Source organism: Heliangelus exortis, chromosome 3 (genome assembly GCF_036169615.1).
Source record: "Heliangelus exortis chromosome 3, bHelExo1.hap1, whole genome shotgun sequence".
Lineage (NCBI taxonomy): Eukaryota > Metazoa > Chordata > Aves > Apodiformes > Trochilidae > Heliangelus > Heliangelus exortis.
This window is the reverse complement of record NC_092424.1, coordinates 21,360,403-21,378,795: the sequence shown is the minus strand read 5'-3', so window position 1 is coordinate 21,378,795 and position 18,393 is coordinate 21,360,403. Positions and strand designations below refer to the sequence as shown.

Genomic DNA, 18,393 nt, shown 5'->3' with positions numbered 1-18,393 from the left:
TTTATGTCAGAATTTGAACTTCAGTATTGAACAATTAAAGAGACAAACCTCAGATGTACATAATTTTCTTCATAAAATTGACTGAGTGTCCACAAGAATGCATTCAGTTCAGCCACCTCTCTGAAAGCAACATTATCATCAGGAAAATGCATGGTAAGACAAGCTCCCAAGGAACTCATTTGGAGCCAGGAGTTGGCCCAGCATGCAAGGTGCTGGTATGTAGAGAGAACCACAAGTCCTCAGGTGTCGCCGATAATGAACTGGGAGCTTAGGCCCAGCTGTGCCCAATAATTAGGGCCTGCCCCAGCCGGAAATGGACGGGGCTGAAGGGCAAAATAAAAGGCATGCTCCCAGAAGCAGAAGGAGACAAGAGATGAAGACGCCTGAGGAGAGGGATGGCAAGAGAGCTCCGGAGAAGAGCTGTGTCCCCAAGAGAAAGGCTCGCCGCAACAGTTTCAAATAACATAAAAAGGGGACAAAGGAGAGTGAGTTACAGAATCACAGAATAGTTGTGGTTGGAAAGGACCTCAGAGATGAGAGTACAGCCATACAAACACTCAATGAGCAAAATAAAAAAACAACAAAAAAACAAACCAAAGAACAAAAACCAAACAACCAACCAAAAACCAAAACTACCACACAACACCCCCCCTACAGTCTTGGCCACCAGAACATGCCCTGAAGTGCACATCTACTCATTTCTTAAATACTTCCAGAGATGGTGACTCAACCACCTCCTTGGGCAGGCTGTTCCAGTGCCTGACCACTCTTTCAGTAAAGAAATTCTTCCTAATATCTAATCTAATCTAAACCTCTCCTGCTGCAACTTTAGACCATTTCCTCTGGTCCTGCCATTCTTCACTTGGGAGAAGAGCCCAACACCCACCTCCCTACAACATCCTTTCAGGTAGCTGTAGAGGACAATGAGGTCTCCCCTCAGCCTCCTCAAAGCTAAACATGCCCAGCTGCCTCAGCTGCTTCTCACAGGACTTGTTCTCTAGGCCTCTGACCAGCTTGGTAGCTCTCCTCTGGACAAATTCCAGCACCTCAGTGTCCTTCTTGTAGTGAGGGTCCCAGAACTGCACACAGCATTTGAGGTGCAGCCTCACCAGTGCAAAAGTACAGAGGCACAATCACTTCCCTTCTGCTGGCCACACTATTCCTGATACAAGCCAGGATGCTGCTGGCCTTGTCGGCCACACTGTTACCTCTGTTACTGTTACTGTTGAGCTGGCTGTCCACCACACCCCACCAGTCCTTTTCTGCTGAGGAGATTTTCAGCCACTCTTCCCAAGCCTGTAGCATTGCATGGGGTTGTCACTGAAATGCAGGACTCGGCATTATTGAACCTCATGCAATTACTAATTAACATTAAAAATATAACTGCTCATGTACACATTTCAAATTCCAAAGTATGCTTTAGAACAAACCCAAGTAGTTGATAGCCAAGTGATGAGGGTCTCAGACTACAATTTGGCCCTGCTCCCATCAAGGCACTTTGCTGTTAACTTCAGTGAGGGCAGAAAAATCTCTTCATCATTAAAGGCTCCAGCACAAAACTTGCTGCTGCTTTAAAGAGTAGCTGCGCCACATCATGTATCTCCCTAAGTAGCTATCCTACTTTAGCTTCTTCAGAGGTCAGCTATTCATCTCTGCTAAGTACAGCTTGTGTAGGAAGAAAATTCCTTAATCCTATTTTGTGTGCTTGTTTTCATGTGCCCAGCCACAGTTCTCTCAAATCAAGCCCAGGCCACACAAGAAAAATCCTGGTTTGCCACCATGGCAGCTCTGCTGTACAGCAGGAAGATGTTCAGAAGGAGAACTTTGCTGTGGCTGTCTCTTAATTTTTGTGTGCTATAGCACAGCTACATAAAATTAAAGGAAATCATTACTTAAAATGCAAAGCAAGGAACTGCATGGATTTGCATGTCTAGTAAATGGTTCCAGGACTTCAACTAGTATGAGTTCATAACCTCTGAGAAACACAGGAATGAAGAATATGATGAAAAATTGGCTAAAGTTATGTGCCTGTGAGTTTACTCAGATTCACTTTGGTATATTTATTTAAGCTTCCCAGCCAGTAACTCCCTGAAAGCTTATCATAGGATGGATGTTTCTAGCACATGCTTACAAATACTCCTCTCTCTGCTTTTAGCTTCTTTGAAATCAGGTTCAGCTTCTGGGAAGGAGAAGAACAAAGAGGCAGCACCATGACCCTTCCATACAGTCCATCAGCAACCATTCAGAGGAAAGAAAAATCAAACAAATTCCACCCATGGTGTGAGATATAAGAACACGGGTATTTACAGCTGCACCACCTGGTTTTGTGCTCCACAATGCTGATTGGAGGTAAGGGGGCTTATTCATGCTTAGGGTCTTCTGCCTGCCAAGTTCAAATCTGTTTTGCTTTGGAAAAACTTACCCCTAGTAAAAGTGACAGGCCAGCACAGCTGTTTTAAGGAAGAGACAGAAATACTTAAGTCACTCAGGAAAAAACCCAAAGTAAACCACAAAACCATAGCTCCTACCCCATAGTGACTTTTATCTATCTACAAGAAGAGTTTTGGATTTTTTCTCTAAAGAAGAAACCCCCAAGCCCTGCTCTCTTGAATGACATCCTTTGTTTCGTGTTGGACAGGGTACTGAAACCCAACATTTCCTACTATATGAATGATTTCAACAGAATATTTAAGTAAAAGGTAGTAAAAAGTTTAATACTTTTTTTAAAGAGCAACATCAGAAAGTGCATTAGGAGTAAAACCCAGGTCCTGCCAGTCATCTAGTCTGCAGTATCACTTATTCATTTTCTCCTGTAACAAAGAGGTGCACAGTTTTCTTAGACTGTAGCATTTGAGCTGTGCGATCTATGCCAACCACTGCAGACAGCTTCTGAGCATCATACTTGGAGTACAGCACAGTACATGTCCATGTAGCATCTACTCCATTGTCTGTGGCCTTCATCATGTTACAGATTTCACTGTAGAAGTGGGAGTAGGTTGGTAACTCATAGAAAATGAGGTTCCTAATGCCTTTTATGGTATACCTGTAGTATGGAAAAAAAAGAAAAAAAAAGCAACTTTATCGCCAACTTGTACAAAGTGTGAACATGAAAGCATCAATCCCATCTCAACTCTTCTGGTTTCCATTAACTTCAATGCATGAAGCCCACTACAAGCCCTGTGTCATAGACTGAAGACTACAGTTAACACAGATGTGGAATTTAAAGGAGAAACATCTAATGCTGCCAGGCATGATAATTTCCTCTGAAGTGCAGACCACCACTAATTTCTGCAGTATTCAGCCTCTTTGGCTTGAATTTTTAAGCCACTAGAGCTTGATCAGACTGAGCATCATGAAACTTCTTATACTTGCCAACACATCTTCTGCTAATATAAAAAACTGTTCCTTTTAAACAGCTCCAGTCAGGACACAGCAAAATTTCCAGGTGGAGCCAGTTTGCTGTATTGAATTATTGAACCAATTACATACCCTTTTCCAGACCTTTATATAATTATTGTGGCACAGATGAACACAAATAAAAGGCACAATGAATCCTATTTTACAATCTATATCATTCGATTCTGACATCAGTGGAATTTGGCAGCACTTACCTTCCTGAATAACACCCTGCGCATGCCAAAGCATTAGAGTCTCTGCAAGGGACTGCTGACAACACGCAAACATTTTAAAGCAAACTGAAAAGCTCTTACTTCAGTCAAAGAAGTCCTCAGAGAGATCCAACAGATTCAGAAAGCAACATAGCCCATCTATGATTAAGCTCAGACTCTACTTCCAAACCAGCACACACGCAACTCAAAGGAAAAAATGTCCACAATTCACCTTTTATAAAAGTGGAAGCGCTCAGTAAACAATAAAAACTGCTTCTCTCCCTTGAGAAAGGAATGTCTTGCTCTGCAGACAGCACCCTTTTTAGTGTACTCACAAATGTGAGTAAAATTCAGATCTTCTTTCTTGAAGTAATTTCGAAGGCGCACGAAGTCAAAATACGACGGAACAAAAATGAGTGTGTGTGACATGATGGCATCACGGTACTCAGGCAGAACCTGGTTGATGAAAAACTGAAACCTGAGGTAAGAAAAATATATTTTAACCAGAGATAACACTCACCTTTCCAATACTGACACAACCTCAAACAGGAATCTCACCAGACAACAGACTACAGAAGATTTTTCACTGCGTTTTTCCTTTTTTAACATCATTAGACTTCTACACACATGGAGGATAAGAGGCAAAAAGGCTTATCAGTACTACACAGTTGTGGTAAAGACTGGGATTCCTTCCCCAGAATTTATTCTCCAGAGCTTTTGCTAAGGAGTTATTAACCTCTACCTGTGCAAAGCCTAGCCTGCACCTGAAGACTAGTGAAGGCATAGTTAATTACATTGAGCTCTGCAGGAAACGGTATGCTCAACCAAAACAGAAATCAGGGTATAAAAAGTCACCAGGGTATAGCAAAAGAGTGTGGAGCACAGAGTACCTTGTATCTATTACAGAAGTTGAATTTTCAGCTTCTAGCCTTCGAAAAACATGAGGGAGCTGGACCACAACATGGCTGATGGAGCCACTGAGCAGGACATTGCGAACAGCCACCTGTGAGAAGAAAGCAGGATGCTCAGAAAAGCAGCACTTCAGAGGCAGCCCCACTCCAGCCAGCTCTCTGCTCATAACTCACATCTGAAAGCAGCACACAAGGCTGCTTTTAGGAAGGCTCCAACACAAAAACAGATGCACATACACACGCACCAGACCTGCTAAATATGTACAACCACTGCTTCTGCTCTGACTTCCATATATTTGAAAACTAAGATATTCACTTTTCCTGTTTCTTTCAAAGTAATAGCAGTTTGTGCTTCTTATACAGTAGGAGGAAAAAAAAAGAAAAAGGGAGCAGGCAAACCCCCAGTTTAACAACAAAATTAGTAACACAGGATAACTTTTTTGTATCAAATTAAGAAAAAATAAAATCATGTTTCTGAGATGAAACAGTTCCCCATGAACGAAAAGGATCAAATAAGTATCAATTCAAAATAAATCAAAGTATTATACTCATCAAATAAGTATAATAAGTATAAGAAGAGGAGCTCTTCTTGCCTTTGGCACAGTGTTAGACTTTGTCACGTGGCACATGGAGGTTCAGACTGAAATACTCAGGTAATGGCAGTGACCAGGACACGGGCAGCCTTTCCACAACAGAGTTACGGAATTTTCCCATACACTGGGAACTGGTTTTCTGTTCCTCTCCCCATTTAACACCAGCATTTCAAACACAGCTTTCAGCTCATCTCTGACCTCACCTGCCCCACATAATTGAAGCAGTGTTTGTTGAAGATGGAGTTAATCTGGGGATCCTGAAGGGCACTGAACAGCAGCGTCTGGCGGTAGAACTTGGACCAGTTATTGAGATTCAGCATTCGCACTCGGGAGAAGTCTACCCCGTGGGAATCCAGAGGCAGCAGGTTGATGTGCTTCATTAGGTGCTACATGGAGAGATGGAAACACATTGTTACAGACACCTCTGCACCCAGACTGCATGAGCCTTAACTGCAGTGAGGAAGCAGGCACGGAGAAGCAGGACAGCACAGAATACAAAATGGTAGGGATCTAGAATTCACTGACCACAGCAGGGGAAATTTACTTCATTTCCTGCCACAGAACTGAAAGCTACCATCTCTTTAGTCATTGGTAACCTTTGCTTCCAATCTTCTCCCATGGGGCAAGTATCATGATTTTTGAGATTTAAGACACATTTTCCGAGCTAAGAGAAGCTCAAGTGCAGTTCCCATCATTCAGGGAGAGTTTGGGTGCAAGTGAAGAAATTCAGCTCATTTTAGCCTCACTGAGTGAAGCGTATGACTGGCACTGCAGGCACTGCTCAGGAGGCAGTTGCACCCAAAGGAAAAAACAGGAAACAGGCTTCAAGACAGATCCTGTAGATATCCAGTAGGCTGATGTGCCTTTCCTGGGACTCCCAAAGAAACAAGGCACATTTCAGACTCCTCCAAAATATACAGGTAAACATCAGGCTGTCAAAACACATGATCCAGGTACTTCAAAGATTTTTTGAAGTGGAACCCACCCCTCCCCCCCCTCCAACTTGTCAACCTTGAAAACTTTTATTAACCAAAAGCCAAGAAGCATGGGTACTACTGCATACTGCAGTATTTTCATTATGTGTACAGGAAAATCCTTTAACTTCAGACACATTTAATGCTTTGGCTCCACTGACTCTGGAGATACAAACACCAGCTCCTACTTCTCTGTGGAGGAATGTGAATTGGGCTGTACAGATTCCTCACATGGCTGCAAACTGAGTGAGACACAGGGCAGTCAGACAGCTGACATATTTTGTCCCAGATGTGATGAAAGGAATCATCATTATCTCACCCTGCAAGATAATTAAAACTGTCAAAAAAAAAAAAGCTCTGATGGAATATGCCACTAAAACACCAAAGGCTAAGATTTATAGGGAACAGGTGCTGAATACTACCCAAAATCTGAATAAAGAATATTCTTAGTATAGGGAAAATATCAGGGTGGAGGGAGGAGAAGGAACAATTATATACATCTGGAATTGAATTGGTAAAAAAAATAAAACAAACTGTTCACTGCCAAAACTAAGTTACATCAGACTAAAGAGGCACAGTACAGCACAAAAAGTAATACATACGGAAAACGCACCAGAACGTGTTCCCAATTCTGCATCAGGAAAATATCTGCTTGATCAATTATGAGAATTTCTATTGATGATAGGAAATCAAAATCTCTTTTCTTCTCTCCCTCTGCACCAATAATAGTTCTCAGACCCAGGGGAGAAGCAATGATGATATCCGATGAGTAAAATGGTGCATAGAGTCTCATACTCTTCTGAAGAATTGCAACCCCTGTCCAACAACAATCAACAGCATTTTCTTAGTTAACCATTTTCTTCCAGCAGGCTCTGTAATAGTAACTCCTTGTGTCTTCTTCCCCATAACACATACTAATTATGTGTATACTAATTACAGCTGGACAAAACCAGTATGTCTGAAATTCTTTCCCTGATACCCATCCCATCCCCTTTTGACAAGCATTTGGCAGTTTTTCATGAAGTTCAGCAAACTCTTTCAGTACTACTTTTTTCCAGATTTTTCATAGCCTGGGCAACATATTTTAAATGAAACACATTTTTTGTGATCTTCTGCTAAAAAGGGGGTTGAGGGAGGTAAAGCACTTAAGGGGAAAAAAAATTAAAAAGGGAGAAATCATTAACTATTCCCTTCTCCCTAAATCCTAGACTTTGGTCTCTGCCATGAGGTACTACAGTATTTGCTACTTTTATCTGTCATGAAAGATTCAGTGTGGACCTCAGCTACAAACTGCCTTTATTCCCATGGCCATGAGTCCTACTAAAACACAAGGAAAATGTTCTTAATGTGACAACAACTGCAAGTGTCACCAGTCTTGCACCTTCCCTAGCATTGCTCCTCACACCACATGTTATGGTGCACATGCTGAACAGGCTTATGCATCACCTCTCATGTTATAGAAAGAAAAAGGAAGGAATCAAAGGTGTTTGTTACCTGTGCCTTAAATACATAACAACATTGCCAGGACTTGTTTTCTGATCTTAAAAAATCAGTTAGTCCAGGCTGTATTGAAACCATCTGCTACATTCTGCCCCAAAAAGGGGTTTCTTGAAATTCTCTCCCTCTGTGTGAAGCCAACTACCCTGGGCACAGCTGAAGACACTTGCAAGAATTTTACAGATATCAGCAGGGACCCCCCTCCTGCTATCTATTTTAACCCAATTATAGCAATGGGGAGGGGAGATCACAACTGTTTTAATGTCCTGGAAAATGTCACTGTTCACAGCATATACACAGCTTAGTAACATCAGGAAGGTTTTCTTCCACAGGAAAATACAGAAAGGTGCTTTTAATACAGCATAACAATTGTGTTTTATATTAGATGCAGAAGTTCCAGGGTGTAAGGCACAGTAAGAAAGAATAATTATTCATCTTCTATGATTTGCTTCTGCAAGTAACAGCACTGAAAGTTTCTTCAAGCATTTCTTCACACCTAACAAGTGGGTCAAGCAGCCTGGGGTATGGGAGAGGACTGAAAGATGCTTTCAGCCAGAAAGATATTCACTGGGGAAGGAAGAAAGACTGAGTGGGATCTGCTTGCATATTCCACTGTCATCAAATCTCTTGGGATGCCAATTTATCTTTCAAGGGACAGTGATTTCAAAAGCTTCTGATCTGTCAAGTTGAGTTAGAAAAACTGCCTACTCACTCTGGCAATTCCAGGAACCAAGTTACTAGCTAATTCTCTGCACACCGAGTTACTCAAACAGCATGAGATTACAATATTATGAAACAGTCTTAAAACTTGCTGCTTGTCCAACAGTGCAACTTGCTGGGTACCCCTTTGATTTCAGGAAAGCCTTAGGCAGCCCCGTAGAAAACCACTTTGTTTAGTACTGAGCTTTAGTTTTGTTCTAATCATTGCTGATTACAAGAGATCATGAATAGGCTAATTAGACCCAAAAGATATGGGTTAGGCTGCATGATCATGGCCATCCTCTTTAAAATCAAGTGTGAATAGTCCTGCTACAATAAACCAATCATTGAATTCAGTGATTTTGATCTTGACACAAAAAATCATTACTTTTGTTTTTTCTCTTCCTTTCTTTTCCAGTTTTGACAAGGCAAGAAAGGTTTTCATGAAAATCCAAGTTGCCTGTCTAAAACTAGCATGAACATTGTAGAACCTACATTCTGACCAATACCTCCAGTCGGGGTAGCTCCTAGACATTTAGGAACAACTTGTTACTTCTCGGTTCTTTACCAGACAAAAATCATCTGTTCAGTTGGTCATTACCAATTCTGAAGTGGTCATCAATGTTGCCAGCAAAGACAGCTTCATAGTCTTCAGGCCTTTTCAGGCTGGGGGGCTTCTCTTCTGGGTCAAAACCAAACTCCCCTTTGAAGCGCTTTTTATTACTTACATCTATTTTTTTTTTGTCATTCACTTCAAGAAGACTGATGAAAATATGGACAATTCTCAAAGCGCTCTCCCTGAATGGCACCACCATCAGTACCTGTGTAGATTTAGTTACAAAAGAATAATCCTTAAAATAGGAACACTCAAGAGTTAATTGTAGGTTAAGTAGTTCTTTTACTCAGATCTGCCCCCAGGGGCATCCCAACAATCAAAACAAAACAATCCTGACATGCATCAAGGAGGGAGGATGTGCTGGGACACAGTGTGCTCATCAATAGGCACTGGCCAGCAGCCCAGTTTGGTTCCCCATGTCACACCCAGGGTACCATTACAGGGATGTGGAAAACAAAGTACATTCTCCTGTTCTCCCTATCCCCCCAGACAAGCAGAAGCTGCCACAATACACAGAGAAGGTCAAAAGTTAGCTGCTGGATGGGGGGCAACAGCCTCTGCACAGCACTCTGAAATACAGACACTGGAGAGTCAACACAGAAACCAAAAGCATTTGCCAGGATGTGCAGCAAACACTGGAACCTAACTTTGAAACTGTTCAACAGGCAGCTGGCACCACCAACTAGGCTGACCCCATTTGAAGCCACCAGGTTATCCATGAGAGTGTGCTCTCAGAATCCAGGGAGCCTGGGTTTGAAGCCTGCTCCACCAACTATTACAGGTGACCACAGGACTGGGATTCCCTGAAGTCTCACAGGTACAGGAAGATCCTTCCATACAGGAGAGTCCATAAGGACAAAAAAATCCATGGGATATCCCACACTGGGTGACAGCCTACTCTAGCTGCACTAACACCAAAGGTCAGTGTGGAGGCACCTTTTTGTTCTGGTAGTGTTAGAAACAGAGGCAGGAAAAGGCAACATATCAGTCTGTAGTGATAGGGGGGGCAAAGAAAAAGAGAAGTCAAACACACAGCTCAGCACAGAAACAGGCTGGCTAACACCCCTGTGCTCACTGCTTCTGGCAGGGTATTTGCCCTGGCCCCAGCAGAAGACTTCCAGGCACAATAAAGGGCTGTGGAAAGTTACAGGCCCAGGGACAAGTCATGTGAGATAGCAGGAAAAGAAATCCTTCTGGATAAATTACCAGTATGTTTATACAGCCTGAGCAGACAGTCAGGGTGGGGATGGGGGAATCACATCAAGAAATCTCTTACCTTAGGTCTAGTTAGACCTTGATCCCTGTATTCATCATTAGCAGCTCCTGGCTTTTGGTCTCTTCGTTTGGCATTGTTACTGAGCACCTGGGCATTTGCCTTCAGAACATGGTTCAAGGCATGCAAGCAGTAAGCATGTCGGATTTCTTCTCCATTTGTCAGAGCATTTCTCTCTGGGTAGAACAAGTCCCTGTATGTACTCATGATACAGAAGAGCTCTCTTTGTAACGGGGTAAAAGAGGCATCGCCTGGTTTGTTCATTGAGGACAGAAATTGTTTATTCACTTTTGGCCAAGTGGATTCTAAAGGCTTGTGAAGATGAAGCTGTTTCATATCAACTTCTTTGTCTGCTTTCAAAGTTTTATGTTCCAAAGTGGAAGAAAAAGTTAGTTGGCCCAGCCTCGGCCACTGAAAAGAAAAAAAACAAACACAAAGAGGAGTCATTTGCACCAAACTTAGTACACTTAAAAGCACATCACCACAGCTGGCAGTTTAAGCAAAGTAATGACATTTTGAGAAATCATCCTTTCATAATACTAGTTGAAATAGACTTTTCAATATTCAATCTCTTCCTTGGAGTCTACCATGGAGATAACACTAAACTTGAGCTCAGTAGATATGAATGCAGTGATGTGCCTGTAACTGTCCTCATTTTATAGATGAGAAAACCAAGGAAGAGGAAGGGTGTCACTTCTGCCTTGCCCATCCAGCCAATCAGTGGATGAGAATCAGGGATGAGAATCCTGGAATCTGGCTACACTTATAGATCAGCTGCACTGAGGTATGCACTTTGTTTAAAGATGAAACTGAAACCCCATTAGGGACTAAACCCTGAAGTTGTGAATCAGTTGCTAGAGGCAGTCTCGCTAGGAGTCTGTCTGATTTTGAGGACCAAAGCTCTCAAGTATATTGGGGGAAACTCTATAAACTTTAAGCCATCTGCTATGGGATTGTCCCTCCCTATCTCCATAAAGTAGCTACACCAAGATCACCAAAATACATCATGCACTGCTTCAGATGGCATTGGTATTTTTGGCTACCATATTGCAAAGAAGAAAAAAATTTAAAATCACAGCTTTCTTTCTTTCTGACTAACCACTGGATACCTTCCAAAGAATGTCACCCAGCATATGGCTGACCAGAATGCAAGGCAACCCTCCAAAACAAAAATCCCATGAGAAAAAGTTCGGAAGCAAAGGTTTGTCTAAAAATTAGCATTCTGAAAACCAATATTCCCTCTCAGGAAATGAGGCTGTTTTCTAGTACTCCAATTTACCTAATTATTTCCAGCATTAATAAAGTTAAGCATTAAAATCTTCTTTACTGGCTTGTAAATGTGTAGAGAGACACAGCCACCTTGAAGCAAGCACGTGACTGGGTATCTCAAGTACTTTTAAGACTGCACATGGTCACCTCACAAGTTCAGTTGTGAAGGACACCCCTGGCATTGTGCTGGACCTCTCAGAAACCAGTCCTGTTTCCACCTAGGGACAAGAGTACTAAAACTGTGGGTTTGGGACTACAGATCAAACTCTAAAACTATGTTTTTCAGATGTGTTGCCATATGCCTACATAACAGCAGATTTTAGATTTCAACTCTCGCTTAGCACTAAGTGAGGAAAACACTTCAGCAAGAACACAGTGACAAAATCTTGACAATTCTAGTGCCAACAGCTAATAATAACTATTCTGAATCTACTTAACTCGTATAATAAGAGTTATTTTAATCAAGACATCTTTAGGAACACTTGTTGGCTGAAGAACACTGTTACCTTGCTTTGACTTGAAGTTTTAAGAAGCGTAGATATTTTTTCTACTTCTTTTTCTTCAAGCTCTTTGTCCATGTGCAGTTTAAATGGATCTATTTATAACAAAACCAAGAAAATATCCTGAGAACTGCAGCTGATATTGGAATCAGGTTTCAAAATGAATTTGCAAATAAGATGAACAGTTTCCATGCTGGCCAACAACACAGTGAAAACTCGTTATTTCAAAGCACTTGGAGATGAGAGAAAAGATGTCAAACTCTCTCTACAAGAACAGAAAGAACAGATTTGACAGATTGCTTTAAAAAAAGAAAAAGCAGCACTTATGGAAGTACCAGAACTTTCAATCACAAGACAAAAGTGGGACAGGAAAGCAATATATAGTAGAAAAGACAGTGGCAATTTTGTGCCTTAAGCTCCGACACATCCATCCTTTAAATGGGAAACAGACTGCCAATAGTAAAGACTCAAGTCAACTTACTGCCCTTAATTTATAAACAGTTCTACCCAAGGCTTTGCATCTTTAGACAGAGATGTGATTGCAGTTTGTGTTAAAGAAGAGATAGAATAGGCAGGTTTTGGGGAAGGGAGGAAAAAGTTGCCTGAAGTGAGTTGAGTGAAAGTCTGATTTATCTAATTGGCATTTCTTTTTGGAAAGGGAAGAGAGGCAAGGGACTGTAAAACCATACAATATTCAAAGACACTGTCATGCACAGGTCACATGCAAAGCTTACTTTGAAAACCAAGCCCTATAAACTCCTTGCAGCACAGCAGCATTCACTGCAGAAGGAAAACTCATTAGAGAACACTAGTGCTTGCCAAAGAATATATAGCCTACATACAAGTTATCCAGGCAAAATTTAAGGCATTTGCTAATTATGTCACTGTTGAGAGAATCTTCCCAGCAACAAAATGAACTGGGAATCATCTAACTGTAATACAGCTTCTCTCTTCAGCTGAGTTTTACCAATTCCAACAATTGTCAGACAAAGTGGAGCGAAAAATATGAAGCATTTTCATTCTAGTGACCCAAAGGACCAGAGTAGAAACCAATCCTCTTTCTGCTACCTCAGGTGACTCATTTTCTGTAAGCAACAGGAACCCACTGAAAAGTAGTGCACAGGTTGAACAAAGCCATAGGGTTACTTCGTGTGCAGCTGGAGAGCTACAGTTCTCATTAAAATGCCATGCCAACAGACTAGCTAATATTCTCATGGTAACCAGAACGAGCTGTTTTTTCTATCACATGGCCCTCTGATGCTTCCATGCATTTCATGCATCAACTGCCTCCCAGATCTCCTGTCAGCTGCTGCTCTGAGATGAGAAGCCAGCACCACTAGAGATGCTACAAACATATTTCCCTCTCTCAAGCTATGCCATCTGATATTAAAACCACAGAGCATGAAACACGAATAGAAGCTCTGCAAGTGCCAATGTGTGGCATATCACTGAACCATCACACATCTGTGCACACAGTTACTGGTACTACACGTGGTGGGATGACTCCAACACCGGAGCTCCAATCGCATCCGCGAGCGCACTGCGGCACCGAGGTTCCGGGCTACACCCTTAAAATCCATCACACAGATGTTCTCCTGATGCCTCGTGCCTTCCTGATCCTGGTGCAGTCAGACTCCTTTGCATAACCTTCAAAACTGGGAGAGCCCTGAGCATTTGTCTAAATTACTGCTGCAGCCCCAGGCTGCCCAGATCCTCCCTTCTAACTCCACTGAGTTGTGAAGGAGGGCCGCACAGGTCGGCTTTGTGATTATCTCCCGTGCTGTCTGTGCCAAGAATATCCTCTGCAGTCAAGTGCAGGCCTGCAGGGCCTTTCATCATTCAATAGCAACAGAAGATAACCTCCCCCACATCCCTTTTCTTCAGTTCCTGATATTTCAAGCTTTATTAGTCATAACAGAAAGTACACACAAATTCCAGTCCACAGGGACAACAGAAATCAAATGTTCCAGCTATGTGTCTGCATTACTGTTAAGTTTCCCATATGCACCCAGCTGAAACTCGGGCAATACAATGAATAATGTAGTGGAAGAAGCCAGAAGCCATACAGTGTATCACTTGTTTGATAATTTACACATGCTTACAGACACTCCACTAGAGGCCAACCACTAAACACAAACATACTGTGTTTTACCTTCTGAAACGGCTGGTGCAGAGCTGCTGTCTCTCTGATCTGCATTGCAACCACCACTCTCCTCTTCCATGAAATTGGTTTCCAAGCTAAATTCAGATTCGTGTTTCACATCAGTAAACTCCTCAATTGCTCCATGACTTGGGTCACAAGCAGTATCTGTGCCATCAGCCTGCTTCAGGCCAAGTGTTTGTTCTGTTGCGTCTCCAGCTGTGACTTCTTAGAAAGAGAAATGCATTATATTCTCCTGCAAAAGTTACCACCTGCAGCTACCTCTTGCTGCCTACACTCTTCCCTTTGAGATACCTTTTCTTTTTCTCCCAATACTCTGTCCAGAAAAGATAAAAGTGAGCTTTGTACTCCACAGTAAAGACGACTTCGGTCTAGCACGCCACATGTTACATGAAACACAGTGCACGTTTCCCCGGGCAAAATTAAAGAAATAACCTATCAGGGGAACACAAGCTTTAGTTTCCAAAGACCCTGAATAACCAAAAATAAAAGGTTTCCTCCTCTCTGGCAGAGTTGCTTTGCAGACTTCATGAATGAAGATGCCTCATCAAAAAGGAAGAGGTTTCCTTCCAATTTACAAACTCTCTCCTCTGCTATGAGGCAAACCTTTTCCTCCTCTCGGTGGCAGCAGCCAAGCCAGATGCTGTGTGAGAGAACAGCTTGCATCTCCCTTGAGTGGCTGAGAACCCCTGGTATGCTGCTCCATGTGGATTTCCTCTGTGCTGCCGCACAAACAACATCTGAGGAAGTCTGACAGAAAAGGAGCACAGCTACCTTCTCCCTTGCTAAATCCTTCAGCAGCTTGCTGCTCCCACCCACACAGAGGCTATGGAGCAAAGCACTCTCCAAGCCAGAAGAGCACTCAGCCAACAAGCCAGTCTACACCAGGTTCCTAGGTAAATTATTTGAAATTTCTAACTGAAGCAACATTTACCAAAACACAGGAAAAAAAGCTACCTTCTTCCTGGTCTGGTGCATCATTCTCATCCTCTTCACCTCCATCTGCTTCTCCAGTCTCCTGGGACCCATCACTGTCCAGTTCTATCTCACTCGCTCCAGCTTCTTCAGATTCACTTTCATCTTCCTCTTCCTCAGTCTCAGACTCAGACTCAGGAGAGGTCTTCAGGGTAGCCAGGAGCTTGTGATACACAGAGATCTGTTCCACTTCAGTCTCTGAATCACTTTCTGCACTCGACTTATCAGAATTCTCAGACTGGAAGAGAAAACGCAAACATAAAAGCAGTATCAGTAATACTCTATTAGGCAGCAGGCAAATACCCTTGCTTCTAATTCCCATGTTAGATCTTCCCTCTCCCATCCTACCCTTAAGTAGATACAAGAGAATTTTGCAAAAATCACCATGCAAATACTTATGCTGGACACCTCTATTCAGTTTTGAAAGTATCCTGGTAGACTTAGGCTGAAGTGCCTTGTCCAGCTCTGATTTGACTTGGATCATCATAAAATTTGATTCCTTCATTCTCAGCTGAGTGAGGGCAGTTGATGTCCACAAACAGTGCATTTACTGGCACTGGATTTTCCTAAGAAAATTGCCTACAGAGTAAAAATTGTAGAAGGGTACACATACAAGGGACAGAGCTCATGAAATTTCAACGCTTCTGGCTTTCAAGAAGTTAAATTAAATAATTGACAAGAGTCTGTTAGAAACCTGGTCAGGTTTGGCTCAAACTCAGCCAGTTCTGTCGCACAAACCAACAGCAGCATGCCAGGTTATAGCCAAAATTATAGCAAAACCAGAAGTGTGAGCACAGACCCATTTATTTCTTTCTTAGCTCCTTTAGTCTAAAGTGAAAAAAAAGAGGAAAGAAAAAAATAGTAAATAGGAGATTAATGCACAAAATTGCTAAGGGAAACAAATGAACTAAAATAGATAACTTTTCTACACTGAAACTTTGAAGTATTGTTAATCTGATTATAAAGAAGGTTACCATATCCTGACTGAAAGAGAAGCAAAGCACTGCCAATGTGAAGAGGAATGAGCATTAAAATATTCGTTCAACAAAGAAAAAAACACCTCCTAACTTGTTTTATTTTAATAAACATAGTGTTGCACAACTTAAACGATGATTTAATTTTCACCTTGACTAAGTAATTTGCAAAGAAACCAGGAAAAGCTATTTTGTTTCCTGCTGCTTCTGCCCTCTCATGGTATTACAGTTATAAGCACAATTCAGAGCCACACAAAAAAAATCAGCTTTTTTTTTTTTTTCTCCTCAACATTGGTTTTCTACCAGGAACAACTTAATCAGCCTGAATAACACAGTAGTGTGAAATGCTAAGTGTTTCACTTCACTGAAATACACAAAGGTGAAAGTAGGGAAGAAATAAAAATGTATTACCAGGTCACAGATCCGAGTTGCTTCTGGTCTCCCAGACACCCTGAAAAGAAAGCACTGAAATATCATACTCTGTAAATGATATTATACACAGGATGAAAGAGAAGAGGGGAGGAAGGAATCAGTGAGTTACCTAAGTCTACTACTAAGAGTAGTTAGAAGAAAGCTTAAATCTAAAGCCTCACGTATTTCTCCCTAAGAATCAGACTCAGCACTTACCCTTTCTGTCAACGGTGAAGCCTCAAGTGTGCTCTAAGGCTGAAGTGCTCAAGTGTTAGAGCTTGTCAAGAAGTGAAATATTTTAAAGCAGAACCTGGCTCTAATCAGAAGACAAGGTTGTAAGAGCGATCTAAGCAACCTAACTACAAGGGAAGTTTGTACAACAAAGTTAACCAGAGCCAGCACCCACCTCGAGCACTGCACGCTGACCTGTGAGGTGGGGAAAAGGCAGAAACCACAGCAAAACCAGCGCTGGGTCTGCCATCCTGCAGCGAGACACCGCGCAAGCTGAGCTTAAACCTCAACTCTTAGATAAAGATGGGGAGTCCCCATCAGGAGAGAGCAGCACCGCAGAGCGTGGGGCACATCCCAGGGCTCTGCCTCCCATCCCGACCGACGCTGCTGGGAGGTCCCAGGGCCCTCACAAATGAGGCCTCAAACAGGACGTGCCCGCTGCTGGAGGCGCAAGCAGCCAAACACAACAGGGGCCCTGGCACCTTCCTCACCAGCACCTGAGCCCGCACAGCAGCACCAAACCCCGCAGCTCGGACACGCCGCTCCTTCCTCGCCAGCTGGCACGGGGCAGCAGGAGCAGGGAGCCCTTTCTGGCAGAGAAGGCCACAGCTCTGGCCACGCAAGAGCTGCAGCGCTGCCCTCGGGAGATCAGAAAGGGCTGTGGAACCAGCAGCGGGAAAGCCGGAGCGCGGGCAGGCCGAGGGTCCGTCCCGGTGCCTGAGCAGAGCCCCCTCGCTGCCTCGCCTCTTCTCCCCTCCTCTCCTCCCCCCTCCCCTCCCCTCTCCCCTTCCCACGGCAGCCTCCGGAGGTTCTTCCGAAAGCGCCCGGGCCCACATTCCCGGCTCTCTCTGCTCCGTTCGAGAATCCACGCTCACAACCTGCGGTGCAAAACTACAACTCCAACTCTCCTTCTCTCAGGAACCCGGGAAAGAATGCGAGGGGGCTCCCGGGGCTACTCGGGACAGGACCCCCGGGCAGCCGGTCCCGCGCTTCCCAGGGCGGTGGAAGCGGCTCAGCCAGGTCGGCCGAGGGGGTCGGAGCTGCCGCCCGAGACCTCCCTCCCGCCCCAGCACTCACTTGTCGTAGAAGGGGTGCTCCTCCCCGAACTCCCTCAGGTGCTTCTTCTGCCTCTTGCTCAGGCCGCGCACCGCCTCCCACCTGCCCCGCCGCTTCCCCATCCCCGGACCCCCAGCCGCACGCGTGGGGCGCTGCACCGCCCTTTACGGCAGCTGCCGTGCTGCCCCGCTGCCGTACGGCGGGGCGGGGCGGGTTCGGTAGGCCCAGAGGCGGTACCTGTGGGCCGCTGCCCTCCGGGGGTGGAGGGGGAGGGTACCGGGCATCGGGCCTCTCGCGGTTGGTTTAAGCCGCGTCTGAGGGCCGCCGGGAGAAGGAAGAGTCCGCGGACGCGGTCTTTGAGCGCGGGTGGGGCCGGCGTTGGGCGGGGGCAGCGCTCGTTGACGGGCGCGGGGTGGGCGGGATATCGGCGGGATATCGGCGGGATATCGGCGGGATATCGGCGGGATATCGGCGGGATATCGGCGGGATATCCCAAATTGTTTTAAAAATCAGCGTCCCGAAAATGCACACCGTTACCTAGAACGTGGTGTTACGCAGTTCTGCCACACAGTAACGGTGCTGGGATTAATGCAACGTGACTTCTGAGCTCTGTTTAGGTGCTGAAGCAGGAATAAGCTGAACCAA

At 43.9% G+C, this 18,393-nt stretch overlaps 1 protein-coding gene across 2 annotated transcripts; it reads right to left on the bottom strand.

The window, feature by feature from the left end:
- Positions 1-2,687: 2,687 nt before the first annotated feature.
- Positions 2,688-17,920, bottom strand: UTP25 (UTP25 small subunit processome component). Of its 2 annotated transcripts, none has more exons than XM_071739547.1 (12): positions 17,770-17,920; positions 16,462-16,501; positions 15,059-15,314; positions 14,093-14,308; positions 11,947-12,035; positions 10,175-10,582; positions 8,884-9,103; positions 6,700-6,902; positions 5,316-5,498; positions 4,499-4,611; positions 3,841-4,086; positions 2,688-3,043 (listed from the first exon to the last, which is right to left on the bottom strand). In XM_071739547.1, exons 1-12 carry the CDS (start codon positions 17,868-17,870, stop codon positions 2,797-2,799), a joined length of 2,322 nt encoding a protein of 773 aa, XP_071595648.1. In that variant the 5' UTR covers positions 17,871-17,920; the 3' UTR covers positions 2,688-2,796. The 2 variants fall into 2 exon arrangements, with proteins under 2 accessions (XP_071595648.1, XP_071595649.1); XM_071739548.1 differs by having other exon boundaries at positions 14,093-14,305.
- Positions 17,921-18,393: the final 473 nt, after the last annotated feature.

Coding starts and splice junctions, on each gene's coding strand:
- UTP25 (XM_071739547.1), bottom strand. CDS start 17,870: ATGGGGAAGCGGCGGGGCAGGTGGGAGGCGGTGCGCGGCCTGAGCAAG. Junction 4,087..4,498: donor ACTTCTGTAATAGATACAAG/GTACTCTGTGCT, acceptor TTCTTACCTCAG/GTTTCAGTTTTTCATCAACC. Junction 3,044..3,840: donor CGCTTCCACTTTTATAAAAG/GTGAATTGTGGA, acceptor TCCATACTACAG/GTATACCATAAAAGGCATTA.